General features: G+C 34.5%; 3 protein-coding genes across 4 annotated transcripts in view; all 3 read right to left on the minus strand.

Moving 5' to 3' along the window:
• LOC133646982 (peroxisomal succinyl-coenzyme A thioesterase-like) overlaps window positions 1-2067 on the minus strand; it is an 18489-nt gene extending 16422 nt beyond the window's left edge. Inside the window, exons 1-2 of one of the 2 annotated variants that reach the window (XM_062042987.1) lie at window positions 1934-2067; window positions 1670-1849 (exon numbers count right to left, since the gene is read on the minus strand). In XM_062042987.1, coding sequence (XP_061898971.1) covers window positions 1670-1849; window positions 1934-1935 — 182 coding nt within the window. In that variant the 5' untranslated portion in view covers window positions 1936-2067. Of the gene's footprint in view, window positions 1-1669; window positions 1870-1933 lie in introns of those variants that run through there. The other variant, XM_062042986.1, reaches the window with a different exon arrangement.
• LOC133646983 (peroxisomal succinyl-coenzyme A thioesterase-like) lies at window positions 1934-18219 on the minus strand. The gene is made up of 11 exons (XM_062042989.1): window positions 17999-18219; window positions 17867-17920; window positions 13646-13835; window positions 13297-13587; window positions 13070-13239; window positions 11154-11273; window positions 10988-11070; window positions 9024-9117; window positions 8879-8959; window positions 8637-8778; window positions 1934-2079 (listed from the first exon to the last, which is right to left on the minus strand). Exons 3-11 carry the CDS (start codon window positions 13827-13829, stop codon window positions 1973-1975), a joined length of 1272 nt encoding a protein of 423 aa, XP_061898973.1. The 5' UTR covers window positions 13830-13835; window positions 17867-17920; window positions 17999-18219; the 3' UTR covers window positions 1934-1972.
• A 3350-nt stretch (window positions 18220-21569) lies between these two features.
• kbtbd13b (kelch repeat and BTB domain containing 13b) lies at window positions 21570-23102 on the minus strand. Its single transcript, XM_062040894.1, has one exon. The coding sequence runs from the start codon at window positions 23100-23102 to the stop codon at window positions 21570-21572; it is 1533 nt and encodes a 510-aa protein (XP_061896878.1).
• Window positions 23103-25777: the final 2675 nt, after the last annotated feature.

Genomic DNA, 25777 nt, shown 5'->3' on the forward strand with positions numbered 1-25777 from the left:
TTTTTTAGCTAATTATGTAGTTTGAACCTAAAAAATATGATTTTTGATACTTGGCGTCATTTTGGAAATTTGCCAACCTGTCAAATTAGCATGCTAATGTTAGCATGCTAATGTTTCAGGCTAGCTTTTTAGCTCATTTTGTATGCTTACACCTAAAAACCATGAATTTGGATACTTGGCGCCATCTTGGAAGTATGCTAACGTCTCTTGTATTAACATACTAACGTTAGCTTGCTAACTTTTTTTGCTAGTTTTTTTTTTTTTTTTAGCTAATTGTGTATGTTTAAACCTAAAAATTATGATTTTTGATACTTGGCGTCATCTTGGAAATTTGCCAACCTCTCAAATGAGCATGTTAATGTTAGCTTGCTAACATTTCAGGCCAGCTCTTTAGCTCATTTTGTATGCTTACACCTAAAAACCATGAATTTGGATACTTGGCGCCATCCTGGAAGTATGCTAATGTCTCTTGTATTAACATACTAACGTTAGCTTGCTAACTTTTTTTGCTAGTTTTTTTTTTTTTTAGCTAATTGTGTGTGTTTAAACCTAAAAATTATGATTTTTGATGCTTGGCGTCATCATGGAAATTTGCCAACCTCTCAAATTAGCATGCTAATGTTAGCATGCTAAAGTTTCAGCTCATTTTGTATGCTTACACCTAAAAACCATGAATTTGGATACTTGGCGCCATCTTGGAAGTATGTCAATGTCTCATATTAACGTTTTAAGATAGCTTTTTAGTTAATTTTGTATAGTTACTCCCAAAAACCATAGATTCGGATACTCGGCGCCATCTTAAAAGTATGGCGGCTTCCAACGACCCCGGCCAGAGGTTCAGGGCATAGATAACTGGACCTGGGGTGCTAAATTTGTCACGTGTATGACAATAAAGTAGAGATGTCCGATAAATGCTTTAAAATGTATCGGAAATTATCGGTATCGTTTTTTTTATTATCGGTATCGTTGTTGTTGTTGTTTTTTTTTGTTGTTTTTTATTAAATCAACTAAAAAACACAAGATACACTTACAATTAGTGCACCAACCCAAAAAACCTCCCTCCCCCATTCACACTCATTCACACAAAAGGGTTGTTTCTTTCTGTTATTAATATTCTGGTTCCTACATTATATATCAACATATATCAATACAGTCTGCAAGGGATACAGTCCGTAAGCACACATGATTGTGCGTGCTGCTGCTCCACTAATAGTACTAACCTTTAACAGTTAATTTTACTCATTTTCATTAATTACTAGTTTCTATGTAACTGTTTTTATATTGCTTTACTTTCTTTTTTATTCAAGAAAATGTTTTTAATTTATCTATCTTATTATATATATATTTTTTTTTTAAAAAAAGGACCTTATCTTCACCATACCTGGTTGTCCAAATTAGGCATAATAATGTGTTAATTCCACGACTGTATATATAGGTATCGGTTGATATCGGTATCTGTAATTAAGAGTTGGACAATATCGGAATATCGGATATCGGCAAAAAAGCCGTTATCGGACATCCCTACAATAAAGTGTTATATTAGGACAAATTGTTTTGTTTTAGCACAATTTAGCTCCATGACAAACAGCAGGACAAACACAGAAATTGTAAATATAACTCCTAAAAACACAACAAGTTGAAAGATAGAGTGATAAAAAGTAGAACTTACTGCTCGTTGTGTCTCCTGGTGTCCATTCTGGATCCGTGTGTCAAACTAATGCAGCTGAGATGAAGAGGAAGAGGATTATTGGACCACCAACAAGGACACTTCCTAAAAAACAAAAAGAAAAAAACAAAAGGAGGGCTCCTCCCCCTGAGAGGACTTCTCAGGTCGGACACAAGGTGGCGCCTTGGAACAAGAGGCAGCATTGAGCGACGTCACAAGACAGTCATGAAGAACTCGCATTTATTTTGCCATTTAAAAAAAAAACACATTAGCTGGTTGTTGTTCAGTGGGCGGGCACAGGGGGCGCTAGTGAGCGGCGTACAGATTCTCACGCAGGAAGGCCAGCGTCTTCTTCCACGAGTCTTCCTGAGCGAGCGCGTGAGCCGCACATTGTCCTCCCCACAGGGCGGTGACTGCAAACACACGCTTACACTTAGCAAAAAAAACATTTGAATGAAACACTGAGGTGAATACCTGCTAAATTGGCTAAAACAATCCAGCATGCTAATGTTAGCATGTTAAAAATGCTAACTGTAACATGTGTCAAGTAGCAAAATATATTACTCTGAGGTGTGTAGCTGAAAAATGGGTTTAAAAAGGTAGCCTGCTAATGTTAGCATACATCAAGTACCAAAATACGACTGAGGTGTAAACCTACAAATTAGCTAGACAAAAAGCTAGCATGCTAACATGTATCATTTGTCCAGTAGCAACATATTTCACACTGAGGTGAATACCTGCTAAATTGGCTAAAACAATCTAGCATGCTAATGTTAGCATGTTAAAAATGCTAACTGTAACATGTGTCAAGTAGCAAAATATATTACTCTGAGGCGTGTAGCTGAAAAATGGGTTTAAAAAGGTAGCCTGCTAACGTTAGCATACATCAAGTACCAAAATATGACTGAGGTGTAAACCTACAAATTAGCTAGACAAAAAGCTAGCATGCTAACATGTATCATTTGTCCAGTAGCAACATATTTCACACTGAGGTGAATACCTGCTAAATTGGCTAAAACAATCCAGCATGCTAATTTTAGCATGTTAAAAATGCTAACTGTAACATGTGTCAAGTAGCAAAATATATTACTCTGAGGTGTGTAGCTGAAAAATGGGTTTAAAAAGGTAGCCTGCTAATGTTAGCATACATCAAGTACCAAAATATGACTGAGGTGTAAACCTACAAATTAGCTAGACAAAAAGCTAGCATGCCAACATGTATCATTTGTCCAGTAGCAACATATTTCACACTGAGGTGAATACCTGCTAAATTGGCTAAAACAATCCAGCATGCTAATGTTAGCATGTTAAAAATGCTAACTGTAACATGTGTCAAGTAGCAAAATATATTACTCCGAGGTGTGTAGCTGAAAAATTGGTTTAAAAAGGTAGCCTGCTAACGTTAGCATACATCAAGTACCAAAATATGAGTGAGGTGTAAACCTACAAATTAGCTAGACAAAAAGGTAGCATGCTAACATGTATCATTTGTCCAGTAGCAACATATTTCACACTGAGGTGAATACCTGCTAAATTGGCTAAAACAATCCAGCATGCTAATGTTAGCATGTTAAAAATGCTAACTGTAACATGTGTCAAGTAGCAAAATATATTACTCTGAGGTGTATAGCTGAAAAATGGGTTTAAAAAGGTAGCCTGCTAACGTTAGCATACATCAAGTACCAAAATATGACTGAGGTGTAAACCTACAAATTAGCTAGACAAAAAGCTAGCATGCTAACATGTATCATTTGTCCAGTAGCAACATATTTCACACTGAGGTGAATACCTGCTAAATTGGCTAAAACAATCCAGCATGCTAATGTTAGCATGTTAAAAATGCTAACTGTAACATGTGTCAAGTAGCAAAATATATTACTCTGAGGTGTGTAGCTGAAAAATGGGTTTAAAAAGGTAGCCTGCTAATGTTAGCATACATCAAGTACCAAAATATGACTGAGGTGTAAACCTACAAATTAGCTAGACAAAAAGCTAGCATGCTAACATGTATCATTTGTCCAGTAGCAACATATTTCACACTGAGGTGAATACCTGCTAAAATGGCTAAAACAATCCAGCATGCTAATGTTAGCATGTTAAAAATGCTAACCGTAACATGTGTCAAGTAGCAAAATATATTACTCTGAGGTGTATAGCTGAAAAATGGGTTTAAAAAGGTAGCCTGCTAACGTTAGCATACATCAAGTACCAAAATGTGACTGAGGTGTAAACCTACAAATTAGCTAGACAAAAAGCTAGCATGCTAACATGTATCATTTGTCCAGTAGCAACATATTTCACACTGAGGTGTGTACCTGTAAGGTTAACAAAAAAGCCAGCATGTTAATTGTCAGAATAATTGTATCGAAGTTATCACAAAACTTTGTATTTGCCATGAGTTCCCGGCGAGAAGACAAAAGCTGTCTTTGAACCTACCAAGAAGAAGGCTTGTAAACCTCCACTGTGTAGGATGGGAAGCAACATGAAGGTGTTCTGTTTCTTTCATGTATTGTAATCAACAGAAAGATATTGTCTTGACCCGAGATCTACAAAGCGAAGAGGAAGCAGGACCTGACTCCCCTCCAGGGACCCCTTCTTTGAACTCTTTTACGACCTTTTCTTCTTTGAACTGTCTGTAACCAAAGGTGATGGCTGTTTACGACCCCCGTCCCTTAGAAACAGCTGTTGCCATGTAATCAGGGAAAGTCCAAATAAAAGAGGAGGCGTACAATCTTTCGCCGGAGTGTCCAAAGAGTACAGTCCAGACGTCTCTCCTCAATTGAGCCAAATTTAATTCTGTCTCTGTTTAATTCCTTGCTTCTTGTCTTGTTTAATAGATGTCATCAGTGTTTGAACCTGACATTAATAATAAAATGCGTCAAGTAACAAAACATGACTGAGGTGCATACCTACAAAATCAGCTAAAAAGGCTAGCATGCTAACAGGTATCATTTGTCAAGTAACAAAATATTTTCACGCTGAGGTGTATACCTGTAAAATTAACACAAACGCTAGCAAGCTAATAATAAAATGGATCAAGTAACAAAAAATGTCTGAGGTGTTTACCTACAAAATTTGCTAAAAAAAAAAAAAAAAGCTAGCATACTAACATTAGCATGCAAACAGGTATCATTTGTCTTGTAACAAAATATTTCACGCTAATGTGTACACCTGCAAAATTAACAAAGAAGCTAGCATGCTAATATTAGAATGCATCACTGGACAAAATATGACTGAGGTGTATACCTATAAAATTTGCTTTAAAAAAAAAGCTAGTATGCAACAGGTATCAATAAAAACACAAAGTCAAGATTTACCTGAAGTAAAACTTGAGTTTTGCACTCAATTTTCTAACACTGATTTTTTATTCACTGAGCTTTTTTTACACTTAATTTTTTATGCGCTCATTTAGATCGTTTTTATACACCTAAAAAGGATACACTGATTTTTTCACCACAGAAACGTTTTACTTTTATACACTGATTTTTTTTATTCACCGAGTTTTTAAATTCCTAATTTTTCTATACTGATTTTTATACACTGTTTTTTTATAATTAATATTTTTTAAACTAAATATTTGAACAACGATTTTTTTATACAATCAATTTTTATACACTGATTTTTTACAGTTAATTTTTACTATAGATTGATTTTTTTATACACTGAGTTTTTAAATTCTTAATTTTTATACACTGATTGTTCATACACATACTTTTTATACATTGTTTGTGTACACTGATTGTTTTTTTTATATACAATTTTTTTTAAATAGATTTTTATATTACATTTTTTTACACCAAATGTTTTTATGTACTGATTTTCATACACTGTTTTTTGTACTTTTTTTTTTTTTTACACAAAATTTTTAAACAATGATTTTTTTCATACACTGAATTTTCATACACTGATTTATTATACACTGAATCATTTTACATTGATTTTTTTATATACTGCGTTTTTAAATTCTTTATTTTTTTATACATTGATTTTTAATACACAACATTTTTGTACAGTTTTTTATATAAAAACTTTTTTACACATAATGTTTTTATATACTGATTTTTATACACTGGTTTTTATAATTATTTTTTTTACACTACATTTTTAAACCATTATTTTTTTTATTTGAATTTGTATCCTTTTTTTTCATACACTGATTTTTTTATACACTGAATCTTTTTACATAGATATTTTATACACTGCCTTTTTAAATTCTTAATTTTTATACAATGATTTTTAATACGCAGAATTTTTATACACAGATTTTTTTATATTAATTTTTTTTACACATAATTTTTTTTATATACTGATTTTTTATATAAAACTTTTTTTTTACACTTAATGTTTTTCTATACTGATTTTTATACACTGTTTTTTTATACTTATTTTTTTTACACCAACTTTTTTTAAATACTGATTTTCATACACTGATTTTTATACTTTTTTTTTTACACTAAATTTTTAAACAATTATTTTTTTCATACACTGATTTTTTTATACACTAAATCTTTTTACATTGATTTTTTATACACTGCCTTTTAAAATTCTTAAATTTTATACACTGATTTTTATTTCACAGAATTTTTAAATTGGTTTTTATATTACATTTTTTTACACCAAATTTTTTTATGTACTGATTTTCATACACTGTTTTTTGTACTTTTTTTTTTTTTACAAAAAATTTTTAAACAATGATTTTTTTCATACACTGAATTTTCATACACTGATTTATTATACACTGAATCATTTTACATTGATTTTTTTACATACTGCGTTTTTAAATTCTTTATTTTTTTATACATTGATTTTTAATACACAACATTTTTGTACAGTTTTTTATATAAAAACTTTTTTACACATAATGTTTTTATGTACTGATTTTTATACACTGGTTTTTATAATTAATTTTTTTACACTACATTTTTAAACCATTATTTTTTTTATTTGAATTTGTATCCTTTTTTTTCATACACTGATTTTTTTATACACTGAATCTTTTTACATAGATATTTTATACACTGCCTTTTTAAATTGTTAATTTTTATACAATGATTTTTAATACGCAGAATTTTTGTACACAGATTTTTTTATATCAATTTTTTTTACACATAATTTTTTTTATATACTGATTTTTTATATACAACTTTTTTTTTACACTTAATGTTTTTCTATACTGATTTTTATACACTGTTTTTTCATACTTATTTTTTTTACACCAACTTTTTTTAAATACTGATTTTCATACACTGATTTTTATACTTTTTTTTTACACTAAATTTTTAAACAATTATTTTTTTCATACACTGATTTTTTTATACACAAAATCTTTTTACATTGATTTTTTATACACTGCCTTTTAAAATTCTTAAATTTTATACACTGATTTTTATTTCACAGAATTTTTAAATTGATTTTTACATTACATTTTTTTACACCAAATTTTTTTATGTACTGATTTTCATACACTGTTTTTTGTACTTTTTTTTTTTTACACAAAATTTTTAAACAATGATTTTTTTCATACACTGAATTTTCATACACTGATTTATTATACACTGAATCATTTTACATTTATTTTTTTACATACTGCGTTTTTAAATTCTTTATTTTTTTATACATTGATTTTTAATACACAAAATTTTTGTACAGTTTTTTATATAAAAACTTTTTTACACATAATGTTTTTATATACTGATTTTTATACACTGGTTTTTATAATTAATTTTTTTACACTACATTTTTAAACCATTATTTTTTTAATTTGAATTTGTATCCTTTTTTTTCATACACTGATTTTTTTATACACTGAATCTTTTTACATAGATATTTTATACACTGCCTTTTTAAATTCTTAATTTTTATACAATGATTTTTAATACGCAGAATTTTTATACACAGATTTTTTTATATCAATTTTTTTTACACATAATTTTTTTTCTATACTGATTTTTTATAGAAAACTTTTTTTTTTACACTTAATGTTTTTCTATACTGATTTTTATACACTGTTTTTTTATACTTATTTTTTTTACACCAACTTTTTTTAAATACTGATTTTCATACACTGATTTTTATACTTTTTTTTTACACTAAATTTTTAAACAATTATTTTTTTCATACACTGATTTTTTTTATACACTAAATCTTTTTACATTGATTTTTTATACACTGCCTTTTAAAATTCTTAAATTTTATACACTGATTTTTATTTCACAGAATTTTTAAATTGGTTTTTATATTACATTTTTTTACACCAAAATTTTTTTATGTACTGATTTTCATACACTGTTTTTTGTACTTTTTTTTTTTTTTACAAAAAAATTTTAAACAATTATTTTTTTCATACACTGAATTTTCATACACTGATTTATTATACACTGAATCATTTTACATAGATTTTTTTACATACTGCGTTTTTAAATTCTTTATTTTTTTATACATTGATTTTTAATACACAACATTTTTGTACAGTTTTTTATATAAAAACTTTTTTACACATAATGTTTTTATATACTGATTTTTATACACTGGTTTTTATAATTAATTTTTTTACACTACATTTTTAAACCATTATTTTTTTAATTTGAATTTGTATCCTTTTTTTTCATACACTGATTTTTAATATTGATTTTTTTTTTTACACATCATTTTTTTATATACTGATTTTTTATATATAAAAAATGTTTACACATCCTGATTTTTATACACTGGTTTCTTATACTTAAATTTTTTTTACACTATATTTAAAAAAAAAAATGTATACACTTATTTTTTCATATACTTTTTTTACACATAATTAATTTATATACAGAATATTTTATACTTAATTTTTTTCATACACTGAATTTAAAATGATGCTCACAAATGTTCTTTGACTTCAAAAGTTAGCATCCTCTGAGGTCAAATTAAATGTATTCCCTAAATTCAGTGCAAACAAATCTTTAGTAATGCAAAGAAAACAAGGACTCACTCTTCTGCCGGCTGCCGACGCTGCGGAAGGAGCTGGACCGGGTGTGCGGCGAGTACGGCGGCTCGATCAGGTGACCGGCGTCGGGGTAGGACAGAACGGTCAGCAGGTGGCTGTTCCCCGCACGCTCCATCATCTCCTTCATCTGGAACAAAGACATCATGTGACCGCCATCAGTCATGTGACCAAGGTGTCCCACAAGAACCCTGGTGGCATTACGGGCCACACAAGTTGGGCGTACTCACGTCCAGAGCGGACTCGCAGGCGCACCAGTTCTGATCGTCCTGGCCCACTACCAGCAACACGGGACAGTGCACGCGACCCATCTGCCACAGAACCAGAACCAAGGTGAGACGTGACCGTGGCCACAGAACCAGAACCAAGACTCACGTCCACTTTGAGGGCCGGGTCGGCTGTGATGGGCAGCAGAATATTTCTCATGATGGTCTCGTTCTCCTCGTTGAACTCCATCTTGTTGTTGTGCCTGATTGGATCAATAATCATATCATCAATCAACACTATTATCTATGTATCGGACCTCATTTACATCCCTGATACGGTTGTCAAAAGTATCGATACTTTGATACCAAGTCGACGCCAACACACAAAATATACACCCATACGCCTCAGTCTTAAAAACAACATATACATAAATATATATATATGTGTGTATACTGTATGTATATATATATTTGTGTATGATTATATATGTGTATGTGTTCATATATATATAAATAAAAATGTGTGTATATATACACGTGTATATGTGTGTATATATGAGTATGTGTTCATATATATATATAGATAATTATGTGTGTATATATACGTGTATATGTGTGTATATATGAGTGTGTGTGTATATATGAATGTGTATATATGTGTGTGTGTAGGTGTAAATATACAAATGTGTGTGCGTGTGTGTATTTTTGTGTATACATGTCTGTGTGTATATAAATGTGTGTCTGTTATATATGTATGTATGTAAACATATACATGTAAATACATATATTCATATACACACACATATATATATATATATATATATATATATATATATATATATATATATATATATATATATATATATATATATATATATATATATATATATATATATATATATATACACGTATGTTTATACACGCACACACACACATACACACAAATATACATATATTTGTGTATATTTATTAGGGCTGCAACTAATGATTAATTTGATAATCGATTAATCTGTCGACTATTACTTCGATTAATCGATTAATAATCGGATAAAAGAGACAAACTACATTTCTATCCTATCCAGTATTTTATTGAAAAAAAACAGCATACTGGCACCATACTTATTTTGATTATTGTTTCTCAGCTGTTTGTAAATGTTGCAGTTTATAAATAAAGGTTTAGTAAAAAAAATATATATATATATATATATATATATATATATATATATATATATATATATATATATATATATATATATATATATATATATATATATATATATATATATATATATAAAAAATAAAATTAAAAAAAAACTCTGCGCATGCGCATAGCATAGATCCAACGAATCGATGACTAAATTAATCAGCAACTATTTTAATAATCGATTTTAATCGATTTAATCGATTAGTTGTTGCAGCCCTAATATTTATATATGTGTATGTGTTCATGTGTATATACATGTATATATAGATAAATGTGTGTGTATATATACACACGTGTATATGTGTGTATATATATGTGTGTATATATGTATGTGTATTTATGTGTGTGTAGGTGTATATATACCTGTGTGTGCATGTGTGTGTATTTGTTTGTATACATGTCTGTGTGTGTGTATACGTGTATATGGGTGTGTGTATTTAAATATGTATGTATATATACATATAAGTACATATACACATATATACACACACACACACATATATATATATATATATATACATACACATATGTTTATACACACACATATATACACACAAACATACATACATGTGCAGATATATACACATACACACATACATATATACACACACACATAAACATATTGTGCACACAGACACACAAATGCTGTGCTGTGTACACTTCAAAGTGTAATTCATGGTCATTAACCTGCATTACACATGAAGTCGACAAGATGGCGGCAAAGTTGCAGCAATAATTCTGTCCAATCAGTTTTTGTTGTTGTTGTCCTGGTGCCGTCTACGTATGGAGAAAGGTGGAAGTTCTCAGGTATCGGTACGGACGACTGAACTTGTGGTTTGGTGACAACCTCCGTCCCTAATGAAGTGACTGTTGGCCTTATATCTGCTGAGCAAACACATTTTCATCATTGGTCTAGTGGACGGTCTTACTGGGCGTAGAAAGCAAAGATGTCTTCCAGCGTTCCATCAACTGGCTGCACGTGACTTCCACTGATGCACACCACACACCTGGGCTGAACACACACACACACACACACACACACACGCACACACAGTGGGTCAAAACTCTAACCGAGGGCGATCCAGGCCTGGTTACCTTGACAACGGGCGAGTATGCCGCCATCCTGAGCGTGATGGTGCAGCCGAAGGAGAGACCCAAGATGGCGATGCGGTCGGCGAGCACCTGTGGGTGTTGTTGCAGGACCCTGAAGGTCGTCTGCAGGGACATGACTTTGTGAACTGAATTTATTCCATTGAATAACACATTGTGAGCAAAATATGTGTTGGAAAATTAAGTTCGTCAAAATTTAGTATGTACAACTTCAAGGCAAAAAAATTTAATATGTTAAAATTATATGCAAAAAAAATTTTTTTTTAAAGATTTATTGCAAAGAAAATTCCATGTGAAAATTCAGAGCAAAAAAAATGAATGTATAAAAAGTCAGTGCAAAATAAAATAAAAATGTGTACAAATGTAATGCAAATTTTTTTTGTAAAAATTCAGTGTAAAAAAAAAGAGTGTGAAAATTCAGAGCAAAAACATTACATGTATAACACTTCAGTGCAATATAAAAAAAAAAGTGTAAAACTTTAATGCAAAAAAAGTGTAAAAATTCAGTGAAAAAAAAGTGTGAAAATTCTGAGCAAAAAAACATACATGTATAAAAATTCAGTGCAAAATAAAAATAAATGGGTAAAAATTTTGTGCCAAATTTTTTTTTTATGTGTAAGAATTCAGAGCAAAAAGTCATTCTGTGTGAAAATTCCGAGCAAAAAAAATGTTATGTATAAAAATTCAGTGCAAAATAAAAAAAAATGTGTACAAATTTAATGCAATTTTTTTTTTCATTCGGTGTAAAAAAAAGAATGTGTGTGAAAATTCAGAGCAACAAAATTGCATGTATAACAATTCAGAGCAATATAAAAAAAAGTGTAAAAATTTAATGCAAAAAAAAAGTGTACAAATTCTGTGAAAAAATTACATGTATAAAAATTCAGTGCAAAATAACAATAAATGGGCAAAATTTTTTGCAAAAAAAATTGTATGTGTAAGAATTCAGAGCAAAAAGTAATTCTGTGTGAAAATTTAGAGCAAAAACAATTCAATGTATACAAATTCAGTGCAAAAAAATGAAATGTGTAAAAATGTAGTGCAAAAATAAATTATGTGTAAAAATTCAGAGCAAAAACAATTACATTCATAAAAAATCAGTTTCCAAAAAAAAAAAAAGGTAAAAATTCAGTGCAAAAAAAAGTATGTGTGAAAATTCAGAGCAAAAAAAAAAATTCTATGTATAAGAATTAAGTGCAAAAAAATTTGAATATCGAAAAGTTCAGTGCAAAAAACATTCCAGTGCCTAAAAATATGTTGCTTTCAAACTCACCTCATTGGCTGGTTCTGACCCAGTATTGATTGTTTCACACTTAATGTACCAAAATTAATTTTTACACAGAATTTTTTTTTGGAAGGTTTTCTTTTTTACAGATAATTTTACCAAACTGAATTTTTTAAAACATATATGGAGTCAAATTACTGCCAAAAATCCACAAACAAAAATGTTTTTTACGTGCAGAAAAATGTTGTTTTTTTTACTTGCGCATCTTTTTCTTTTTGCAGAAAATTTGTTTTTATCCTTGCAAATCCTTTTTATTTATTTTGTTTGTTTGTTTTATCTGCAAATAATTTTTTTCACATGTAGAAAATTGTTTTTATACCGATGTATAAATGTTTTATTTGCAGAAAATCGTTTTTTTCTTAAATGCGTATCGGTTTTTTTTATTGACTTTTTTCTTTTTATTGAAAAATGTTTTTTTTTGGTAAGTCAATCATCAATCATTTGGTGTGAGTTAACAACAATTTTCTGTGTTTTTAAAATTGTGGCAGTAATTTCACTCCATAAATACATTTTGCTAACACATTTTTCCCAATGAAGTTGTCAGCATTATTTGATGTCAAAACATTCAGTGGACAAAACATTTTAGTCAATGGAGATGAACAGAACCTCAAAGTACCTCAAAGTAGGTGTTGTCTGCCATCTTGCCCGTTTCCGTGGTGATCTTAGAGTTCAGGTAGTCAAGGGCCAGCGAGGCGAAGCCGTGTGAGGCCAACAGCGCCGCTCGGTACTCCACCAGCTGGCCCCCGCCCCCCCACAGGTCCAGGATGGCGGGGAAAGGTCCGGGTCCTTTTGGCGGTTTTTATTATTCATCATTACGAGGTTTTTTGGTCACGTGGACTTTACCTGAGGGCAGGAAGAGGGTCGCAGACAGTCCGTCCGTCGTGACGGGGATCCGGCGGACGCCGGGCGCTATGTACCAGCGCTCCACCGCCTGGGAGGCCAGCGCCACCTGGTCCAGGAAGCCTTGAGTGCCGTGACCCCGCTGCACGGAGATGGTGACCTCCATGGGGGTCTGCACCTTCATCTTCCTCATCCTGAGTCCACGTTGGCTGCCTGGAACCGGTCTGAGGCTCCACAGGAGACCCATGGGCTCCAGTCCCGAGTACGTGCCCCCCAGGCTGACATCTTTGGAGACTGCAGACACAAACAAAGATCTGGGGGTCCAAGGTGCGTCTCTGGGAGGACCACGTACCGTCCACGGAGCCGCTGGCGTCGGACACGTAGTGAGCGAACGCCTCCCAGCTGTGTCCGTCCTCGCAGCGGTGGAAGGCGTGGACGGTGAGCTGGACGCCGGGGGGCGCGTTCTGGACCAGGATGACAAACTTCTCGTCCACCAGGCCTCTGGACGGACGGACCGACAGCTTGACCGCGTCCATGCTGACCTGCACACATTCAATTAAATCTTTGATCAAAAAACTAAAGGACTACTTCTTAATGAGGTTAATTTGTGTTTTTTACTCTGAATTTTCTATTTTTCTTACATTCAATTTGTATACACTCAATTTTATTACATTGAATTTTAATAGACTGACTTGTACACATGATTTTTAAACACTGAATTTTTTACACTGATTTTTTTATTATTTTTAAACTGAGTTTGCATTCACTACATTTTTATCCATAGAAATGTTGAATTTTTAAACACTGATTTTTTTAAAAGGTTTTTTTAAAACAACATTTTTGAATTTTTTTTACACTAAATTTTTATACGTTGAATTTTAACACTAAATTTTTATACATTGAATTTTAACACACAATTTTTTTACTGTGAAATTTGTATACACTCAATTTTTTACATCAAATTTTATTTGTAATTTATTTTTACATTAAATTGGTCTACACATTTGTTAAACAGAATTTATGATTTTTTTTATCCTGAATTTGTTTGCACTGAATTTGTCTACACTCAATTTTTTACACTCAGTTTTTGTCACTCAATAAATAACATTGATTTATTTACCCAATTTGTATACACTACATTTGTAACACTTAATTATTTTACATTGATGTTTTTGCACAGATATTTGTATACATTACATTCTAACACAGTGAATTTTAATAAACAAAAAATGTATCACAAACAATTTGTATACACTGAATTTAAAAAACATAATTTTAAACTGAGTTTGTATTCACAAAATTTGTATCCATAGAAATGTTATACTTATTTTTTACATTTTTATATTTACATTTTACATTGAAATGTTATACACTGAAGTTTTATACATTGAGTTTTAATACACTTTTTAAACACTGATTTTTTCAAACAACATTTTTTTACTCAAAATTTTTATATGTTGAAGTTTAATACACAAAATTTGTTTACTGTGATATTTGTACACACTCAATTTTTACATCAAATTTTACACACTCATTTTTTTTTCACTTAATTTATTACGTTGATTTATTTACACTAAATTTTATACACTACATTTGTTACACTTAATTATTTTTACACTGATGTTTTTGCACATATATTTGTATACATTACATTCTAACAGTGCATTTTAATAAACCTTTTTTTCACAAACAATTTGTATACACTGATTTTTTTATTTATTTTAACTGAGTTTTTTTCACTAAATTGTTATACATAGAAATGTTATACTTATTTTTTTTACATTGAAATTGTATACACTGAAGTTTTATACATTGAGTTTTAACACACTATTTTAAAAAATTAATTAAAAAAATTAAAAAAAACAAAAAAAACAACAAAATAAATAAATAAAAAAATACAAAAAAAGTTTTTAGATTTATATAGCGCTTTTCTAGGCACTCAAAGCGCTTCACAGAGAAGTGAGAACCCATCATTCATTTTTACAACTCACTCATTCACCGGTGTGAGCGGCACCGGGGGCAAGGGTGAAGTGTCCTGCCCAAGGACACAACGGCAGCGATTTGGATGGTAAGAGGCGAGGAGTGAACCTGCAACCCTCAGGTTTCTGGCACGGGCGCTCTACCCACTGCGCCATACTTTTTAAATTTTTAAACACTGATATTTTTTTTCAAAGGTTTTTTTACACTAAATTAGTATACGTTGAATTTTAATACACTGAATTCTTTTACAGTGAAATTTCTATACACTGAGTTTGTGTACACTAAATTTGTATAAGTTGAATTTTAATACACTAATTTTTTTACTGTGAAATTAGTATACACTGAATTGCACTGAATTTGTCTACACTCAATTTGAATACAATGAATTTTTATACACTCAATTTTTTACACTCAGTTTTTATACACTCCGTTTTTTCACTCAATTTATTACATTGATTTATTTACACTAAATTTGTATACATTACATTTGTTACACTTAATTATTTTACACTGATGTTTTTGTAAACACTGATTTTTTTTTTCATGGAATTTTTGTACACTCAATTTATTACAAAAAAATGTATGGACTCATTTTTTACAATCAATTTATTACATTTATTTTTTTTATACTAAATTTGTATACACATTTGTTACACCAAATTTTTTAAAAAAAATTATCCTGAATTTGTTTGCACTGAATTTGTCTACACTCAATTTGAATATACTGAGTTTGTGTATACTCAATTTTTTACACTCAATTTATTACATTGATTTATTTACACTAAATGTTTATACACTACATTTGTTACACTTAATTATTTTACACTGATGTTTTTGCACATATATCTGTATACATTACACTATAACACAGTAAATTTAAAAATATATGTATATTTTCACAAACAATTTGTATACACTGATTTTTTTTTAACTGACTTTGTATTCACTAAATTGTTATACATAGAAATGTTATACTTATTTTTTACATTGAAATGTTGTACATTGAAGTTTTATACATTGAGTTTTAATACACTATTTTTACACAGAATTTTTAAACACCAATTTTTTTCAAAGGTTTTTGTAAAACAAAATGTTTTTATTTTTTTACACTAAATTTTTATACGTTGAATTTTAATACACTATTTTATTTTACTGTGAAATTTGTATACACTCAATTTTTTACATCAAATTTTATACACTCATTTTTTACAGTGACATTTGTATACACTCAATTTTTACATCTAATTGTATACACTCATTTTTTACAATCAATTTTTTACATTGATTTATTTACATCAAATAGTATACACTCATTTTTTACAATCAATTTTTTACATTGATTTATTTACACTAAGTTTGTATACACTACATTTGTTACACATAGTGATTTTTACACTGATGTTTTTGCACATATATTTGTTTACATTACATTCTAACACAGTGAAATTTAATAAACACATTTTTTTTTCACAAACAATTTGTATACCCTGATTTTTTTTTTTACATTTAATTTTTGTACACTTAATTTTTTACACTTATTTTTTAACACTTGTTGTTTACACTACATTACTATACACTATACATCATTTTTTTAATGTTTTACACTGCATTTTTGGACTGATTTTTTACACACTGAACTATTAATTCAACTAAATTGTCAGCATAATTTGATGTAAAAAAAAAAAAAGAAGAAGAATTAGGGGTGTGGGGAAAAATTCGCGATTCTCACGTTGTGCGATTCAGAATCGATTCTCATTTTTTTAAAATCAATTTTTTTTTTTATATATATATTTATTTTTCCAATTTTTTATTTTATTTTATTTATTTATTTTTTTTAATTAATCAATCCAACAAAACAATATACAGCAATACCCTAACAATGCAATCCAATTCCAAAACCAAACCCGACCCAGCAACACTCAGAACTGCAATAAACAGAGCAATTGAGAGGAGACACAAACACGACACAGAACAAACCAAAAGTAGTGAAACAAAAATGAATATTGTCAACAACAGTATCAATATTAGTTACAATTCCAACATAGCAGTGATTAAAAATCCCTCATTGACATTATCATTAGACATTTATAAAAATAAAAATAAATGAACAATAGTGTCACAGTGACTTACACTTGCATCACATCTCATAAGCTTGACAATTTTCACAAAGATAAAATAAGTCCTATTTTTGGTTCATTTAATAGTTAAAACAAATTTACATTATTGCAATCAGTTGACAAAACATTGTCCTTTACAATTATAAAAGCTTTTTACAAAAATCTACTACTCTGCTTGCATGTCAGCAGACTGGGGTAGATCCTGCTGAAATCTATGTATTGAATGAATAAAGAATTGTTTTGAATCGGGAAAAAAATTGTTTTTGAATCGAGAATCGTGTTGAACTGGAAAAAAAAACACGATTTTGAATCGAATCGTGACCACAAGAATCGATATTGAATCGAATCGTGGGACACCCAAAGATTCACAGCCCTAATAATAATATAAAGGCAAACAAACCAGCTCCATAAATTCAGTGTTTAAAGAAAGTTTTGGTAATAAGCACACAAATGAAACTCCATTTGAATGTTCTTACCTGCTGGCTCAGTGAGGTGTTGGTGGATGTTTTGAAGTCCACAATGTTAAAATCCTTATTGCGCAAAGGGTTAAAGGTCACACGGCAGGCAGAGAATGTGGTCACGTGACTCTGACGTTAGAACAACCTCACCTAGTTGTTGTCACATTTACACACGTCCACGTCACACACTTAAACGTGCAAGTTTGTGTTCCAGATAACTTTCGGTGTTGAGGATGAACTTGCAGATGTCGATCGGCTTGACTTGGCTCAAACTATCATCCAGCATTCTTCAGGACTAGTTTTGGGACTTTCACCAGTCACAACAACACCGAAGGACTTCCGTCTCCTTCTAAGGACGCGTTGACGCCTCATGGACACTAGAGGGAGCCAGAGAAACCAAGGACAGTAACAAAACAAGGTCCATAAAATGGTCAAATTATTTAAATAGAAGGTAATAAAGGTAAAAAGAAAAGAAAAAAAGAAATAGAAAAAAAGAATATAGCAGGTAATAGAGGATCAAACACGGCAAAATAAAATAAAATAAAATAAAATAAAATAAAATAAAATAAAATAAAATAAAATAAAATAAAATATGGTCAAAAAAGGTAAAGAAAACGTAAGTGGCCTAGTGGTTAGAGTGTCCGCCCTAACATCAGTATGTCATGAGTTCAAAACCCTGGGGATGGGTCAAATGCAGTGGACAAATTTCACCACACCTAGTGTGTGCGTGTGACAATCATTGGTACTTTAAGTTAACTTAAAGAAGGAAAAAGAAGATAAAACAAGGTAACAGATGGTAAAAGAAGGTAAAAAAAAAAGAAAAGTAAATAGAGTACATACAAGGGTAAAATAATTTTAATGGAAGGTAAAAAGGTGAATAAAAGATAAAAGAAGATAAATTCAGGTAAAAGACAGTCAAAGAAGAAAAATAATATACAAGGTTCATAGATAAGATAAAACAAGGGCAAAGATGGTCAAAAAGAAGGTAAATAAAAGGTTTAAATTAGGGATGTCCGGTTTCAAAAAGTAAAATGTATGACTTTTTAAAACGCCGCTGTGTACACGGACGTAGGGAGAAGTTCAGAGCGCCAATAAAACTTAAAGGCACTGCCTTTGCGTGCCGGCCCAGTCACATAATACCTACCGCTTTTCACACACACAAGTGAATGCAAGGCATACTTGGTTGACAGCCATACAGGTCACACTGAGGGTGGCCGTATAAACAACTTTAACACTGTTACAAATATGCGCCACACTGTGAACCCACACCAAACAAGAATGACAAACACATTTCGGGAGAACATCCGCACCGTAACACAACATAAACACAACAGAACAAATACCCAGAACCCCTTGCAGCACTAACTCTTCCGGGACGCTACAATATACACCCCCTCGCTACTCCCTCCTGAACCCCGCCCCCCCCCCCCCCAACCCCGCCCACCTCAACCTCCTCATGCTTTCTCAGGGAGAGCATATCCCAAAATCCAAGCTGCTGTTTTGAGGCATGTTAAAAAAAATAATGCACTTTGTGACTTCAATAATAAATATGGCAGTGCCATGTTGGCATTTTTTTCCATAACTTGTGTTGATTTATTTTGGAAAACCTTTGTTACATTGTTTAATGCATCCAGCGGGGCATCACAACAAAATTAGGCATAATAATGTGTTCAGTCCACGACTGTATATATCGGTATCGGTTGATATCGGAATCAGTAATTAAGTGTTGGACAATAATCGGAATTTTGGATATCGGCAAAAAAGCCATTATCGGACATCTCTAGTTAAAGTGGTAAATAAAAAGGAAAAAGAAGCTCAAACAAGGTAACAGATGGTCAAAGAAGGTATATATATGTATATATGTAATATGTATTTAAGTCTCATCCGCCAACAATAGCCGACTTCGTCCTAGGCTGCCCACTAGCCCCCGGCCAATGTCCATGCCGCGTGGATGAGTAAAAATCCCTCCAGTGAAGCTCGTCCATCCCGACACTCAACGCAGCCCTGTATCTTGCTCCGCATCTCCTCCGTGGTCTCTCCGGTAGCTGGTCTCCGGTGCAAGTATGGCCAAAAGGCTCCCTTGAGACAGATCTAAAAGTTCACAAAAAGCAGCGGCAAAGAAGTCACGAAAGTGACACCCTTGTTGCTCAGTCCCGGTGTTTTTCTTTCAATGACCTCATCGTTCTTTGCATCAACTTGCGTAAGTCCAATATTTCAGAAAAGTAATTCTTCACTTAAAGGCCTACTGAAATTATATTTTTTTATTTAAACGGGGATAGCAGATCCATTCTATGTGTCATACTTGATCATTTCGCGATATTGACATCTTTTTGCTGAAAGGATTTAGTAGAGAACATCGACGATAAAGTTCGCAACTTTTGCTCGCTGATAAAAAAAAGCCTTGCCTGTACCGGAAGTAGCGTGACGTCACAGGTTGAAAGGCTCCTCACATTTCCCCATTGTTTACACAAGCAGCGAGAGCGATTCGGACCGAGAAAGCGACGATTACCCCATTAATTTGAGCCAGGATGAAAGATTTGTGAATGAGGAACGTGAGATTGAAGGACTAGAGTGCAGTGCAGGACGCATCTTTTTTCGCTCTGACCGTAACTTAGGTACAAGCTGGCTCATTGGATTCCACACTTTCTCCTTTTTCTATTGTGGATCACGGATTTGTATTTTAAACCACCTCGGATACTACATCCTCTTGAAAATGAGAGTCGAGAACGCGAAATGGACATTCACAGTGATTTTTATCTCCACGACAATACATCGGCGAAGCACTTTAGCTACGGAGCTAACGTGATAGCATCGGGCTTAACTGCAGTTAGAAACAAAAAAAATAAACCCCTGACTGGAAGGATAGACAGAAAATCAACAATACTATTAAACCATGGACATGTAACTACACGGTTAATGCTTTCCAGCCTGGCAAAGCTTAACAATGCTGTTGCTAACAACGCCATTGAAGCTAATTTAGCTACGGGACTTCGACAGAGCTATGCTAAAAACATTAGCTATCCACCTACGCTAGCCAGCCCTCATCTGCTCATCAACACCCGTGCTCACCTGCGTTCCAGCGATCGACGGCGCGACGAAGGACTTCACCCGATCATCCGTGCGGTCGGCAGCTAGCGTCGGATAGCGCGTCTGCTATCCAAGTCAAAGTCCTCCTGGTTGTGTTGCTCTAGCCGGCCGCTAATACACCGATTCCACGTACAACTTTCTTCTTTGCAGTCTCCATTGTTCATTAAACAAATTGCAAAAGATTCACCAACACAGATGTCCAGAATACTGTGGAATTTGGCGATGAAAACAGAGATTTTTGTATTGGATTCAATGTGTCCGGATACTTCCGCTTCAACGATTGACGTCACGCGCATACGTCATCATACATAGACGTTTTCAACCGGAAGTTTAGCGGGAAATTTAAAATTGCACTTTATAAGTTAACCCGGCCGTATTGGCATGTGTTGCAATGTTAAGATTTCATCATTGATATATAAACTATCAGACTGCGTGGTCGGTAGTAGTGGCTTTCAGTAGGCCTTTAAAGTGATCAAGCCGCACAATGGATGCGCTGATAAGTCATAGAATATAATCTATGTCATAGACCACTTTAGGAGGATGTAAGTACCATTGCTAGTTGGCGTGCGATGGATTCCAGCTTAGTCTACGATTGACAGGTGTTGGACGGACCAACACCTCATTTATTCGTGCTTTAGTCATTTAGATCATTTGGGATCTGTAGCAGGAACGTCCACACCGATCCACTTCGCGGGAAACCTTTCATCTGGCGTCTGGGTTTCCACGTTTTCCCGCTGACGACGTACTCCAGAGTGCAGCTTCTGTTGAGCGTGAAGACTGAGTCCCCTCGGACCACGGCGGTGAAGAGCGAGCCCTTGCTATTGGCGAAGTGCCCCGGCAGAGCGGTCCACTGACCGGTGCTCAGGTTGTAGCAGTCTATCATGCACCTCAGGAAGTCGTCCGACGGCCCGTTCCTTATCACGTACAGGTCGTCCCTGTGGCCCACCATGCAGTGGCCGTAGCTCTGGCGTCGGATCAACTTGGTGAGCAGGCACCATTGGTCCATGCTGGGGACGTACTCGTAGACCTCTGTGGTCTCCATGGGCCTCCACAGGCACACAAAAATCCTCCCCATGGTTTTAGTGCACGCCGCCCCTGTAGCCGGCCGAGGCAGGTGAGCGGCAAAGCGCCACTGGCCGGTACTGACCTCAAATACCTCCACTGATGACATCACTGCCCGCTCGTACTCTCCTCCAATGGCGTACAAGAGGCCGTCTTGTCCCAGGAGACTGAGGTTGAAGCGCTGCTGGATCGGACCAGCGAGCTGCATCCAGCTGTTTTTGGAAACATCGTAGCAGAAACTGGCGTCGACAACATCTTTGTGGACGCCGTGAACGCCGCCTACGATGTAGAGCTTGTTGTCCAAGACGGCCACACCCGCCATGGAGGTGCTGGCGTCCAGCGGAAGATCCGTCAGAGTTTTCCAGGTGTTCCCAGTTTCATCCAAGTAACAGACAGTTCTGGAGGCCGCGTGAACGCTTTCGCCCGTGCCGCAGGTCACATGGGCGCCGACGGCCACAAAAGCGCTCGGGCTCAGCGACTCCACGAAGGAAATCAGCTCAGGCGGTAAGGTCTTCCTGACCTCGGCCTCCAGGTCAGCGTACATATTTCGGATGTACAGCGCGGCGGCGTGGCACAGGTCCAAGAGGCCGAAGGTGGCAGCCGTGTGTAACATGAGCAAACAGTTGTCCGAGTCGATGAGGCGGACCAAGTGCTTGGTCAGCAGCGCCACCTGCAGAAAAGCGGCGCACTCGATGGCTTCGACGATGTCGTCTGCGTCCAAACCGGGCGCCTCACCTCGTAAGACCGCCAGGACGATGAAGAAGCCTCGGGCGTGCAGAGACTTCAGGTGGATCTCCTCCTGGCGACACTCCCTCATCCCGGAGCGGTAGAGCGCACGGAAATAATCGCAACTCTGCACCAACAATGTCTTCTCCTCGGAGAAGTGAGTGTCCTCCACCACCACCGTCAGTCTGGCCGAAAGGACAGCGGATGGAGAACATGGCCGAGATTCAACGCTGCTGTCGTCTTCTAAGTCTGACATTGAAACCTTCTCGCTGTGAGTCCAGACAGAAGTCCTCCCTAGAGTCTGGAAGAGCAGCTTTGCTTCACTCTGACAGTTGACTCCATTTTTTCCATAGTCTTTTAAATAGAAGCAGCTAAACATAGACGACAACAACTGGGTGGCATAGTGTCACCCTTTTGACCACACCTCTTACACACTTCATGTGTAACAGAAGACTATCAATCATGGTTCTTCTGGTAGTGTACTCAGACAGGAGCACGCAACAAAGAACACTTGGTCCACGGGCCTTCACACGCCTGACCTTGAGGCATGGTAATTCGAAAAGTTTGAATAGTGAAGCCAATTTGTCCGTAAGAAACAATATAAATATGACTAATGTGTTCCAGCCTCGACAAAAGTCCATATTTTAGTGACGGTTTGTACACTTGGAACACAATATGAAGTGATATACAGTACTGAATATCAAACAAACATGACAAGGAGGTATAGGATCAACTTTCTATTTAATAACATGCTACTGTCCTCTGTATGCGCTCATATGCCAACACACAAACACAGAAGTCCCGTTGGTGCCCTCACAAACAATCAGAAATGGCAAAAATGACGCCTAATACGCCTATACTGACTCACCTGCACTGGCTTCCTGTGCACTTATGATGTGACTTTAAAGTTTTACTACTTACGTATGAAATACTACACGGTCTAGCTCCATCCTATCTTGCCGATTGTATTGTACCATATGTCCCGGCCAGAAATCTGTGTTCAAAGAACTCCGGCTTATTAGTGATTCCCAGAGCCCCAAAAAAGTCTGCGGGCTATAGAGCGTTTTCTATTCGGGCTCCAGTACTCTGGAATGCCCTCCCGGTAACAGTTAGAGATGCTACCTCAGTAGAAGCATTTAAGTCCCATCTTAAAACTCATTTGTATACTCTAGCCTTTAAATAGACCCCCTTTTTAGACCAGTTGATCTGCCGTTTCTTTTCTTCTCTCCTCTGCTCCCCTCTCCCTTGGGTAGGGGGAGTTGCACAGGTCCGGTGGCCATGGATGAAGTGCTGGCTGTCCAGAGTCGGGACCCCGGGTGGACCACTAGCCTGTGCATCGGTTGGGGACATTTCTGCGCTGCTGACCCGTCTCCGCTCGGGACGGTTTCCTGCTGGCCCCACTATGGACTGAACTCTCGCTGATGTGTTGGATCCACTGTGGACTGGACTTTCACAATATTATGTCAGACCCACTCGACATCCATTGCTTTCGGTCTCCCCTAGAGGGGGGGGGGGGGGGGGGTTTACCCACATATGCGGTCCTCTCCAAGGTTTCTCATAGTCATTCACATCGACGTCCCACTGGGGTGAGTTTTTCCTTGCCCGTATGTGGGCTCTGTACGGAGGATGTCATTGTGGCTTGTGCAGCCCTTTGAGACACTCGTGATTTAGGGCTGTATAAATAAACATTGATTGATTGATTGATTGAAAAATCCTTAACTTTAACAACCACTTTGCTACTGTAATAAACATTTTAAAAAGTAAAGGGCGCACATTAACAACGGCAAGGAGGAGCTGAGGAGCAGACAGAGGGAGAGAAGGGAAGGTTCTGTGTACTTTGGAAGAGGTTCCGCTGAACAAGAGGAAGAAGTTAAATAAGTCTGCTTTGGCATTTTTTTCCCAGAAAAGTCCGGTCTCATCGCAATTAAAACTTGCTGTGGTACTTAGCCGGCTTCGTCTTGCATACTTGTGAGCGCCATTAATGTACTCCTCGCAAATAATCATTTTTGTAACTCCACAGTGATCTCCTAATTCCATGCTGGTCTGTTGTCTTCTTGGTGTGAAAAAACACAGAAAAAGGCACACAGGCTGTAGCGCTGAGAAGTGACTAGTAGTGGGCTGCGCTGCAAGTGGCAGAGAGGGGGCGCCCTGCTTTTGGCCTGCAGGCGGGACACAAAATGAATACATTAATGGCGGCACATTCTTCAAACACTAATTTAAAAAAAAGGTGAAATGAAAGAGAAAATGTAACGAGAAAAAGTTATATGAAATGTTAAAGTACCAATGATTGTCACACACACACTAGGTGTGGTGAAACTTGTCCTCTGCATTTGACCCATCCCCTTGTTCACTCCATGGGAGGTGAGGGGAGCAGTGGGCAGCAGCGGTGGCCGCGCCCGGGAATCATTTTTGGTGATTTAACCACCAATTCCAACCCTTGATGCTGAGTGCCAAGCAGGGAGGTAATGGGTCCCATTTTTATAGTCTTTGGTATGACTCGGCCGGGGCTTGAACTCACGACCTACCGACCTCAGGGCGGATACTCTAGCCACTAGGCCACTGAGCAGGTTTGACTCTCAAATGTTGACTCTGATAACACAAAACTTCCATGCAGGCTGTTTTTTTTTCCTTTAAAAGTCTCATTGCTCAAGAAATAATAATGAATCAAAATCAATGTTGTAATGAATTACTGACCTATTTGAGGCTCCTATTACTCCTTATCAAATATTCCACTTCGGAATAATTTTCTGGGAAATATATATATACATATATATATATACATATATATATATATATATATATATATATATATATATATATATATATATATATATATATATACATATATATATATATATATATATATATATATATATATATATATATATATATATATATATATATATATATATATATATATATATATACATATATATATATATATATACATATATACATATATATATATATATATATATATATATATATATATATATATATATATATATATATATATATATATATATATATATATATATATATATATAAATTAAG

This window comes from Entelurus aequoreus, linkage group LG03, assembly GCF_033978785.1.
Source record: "Entelurus aequoreus isolate RoL-2023_Sb linkage group LG03, RoL_Eaeq_v1.1, whole genome shotgun sequence".
In the NCBI taxonomy this organism is placed as follows: Eukaryota; Metazoa; Chordata; class Actinopteri; order Syngnathiformes; family Syngnathidae; genus Entelurus; species Entelurus aequoreus.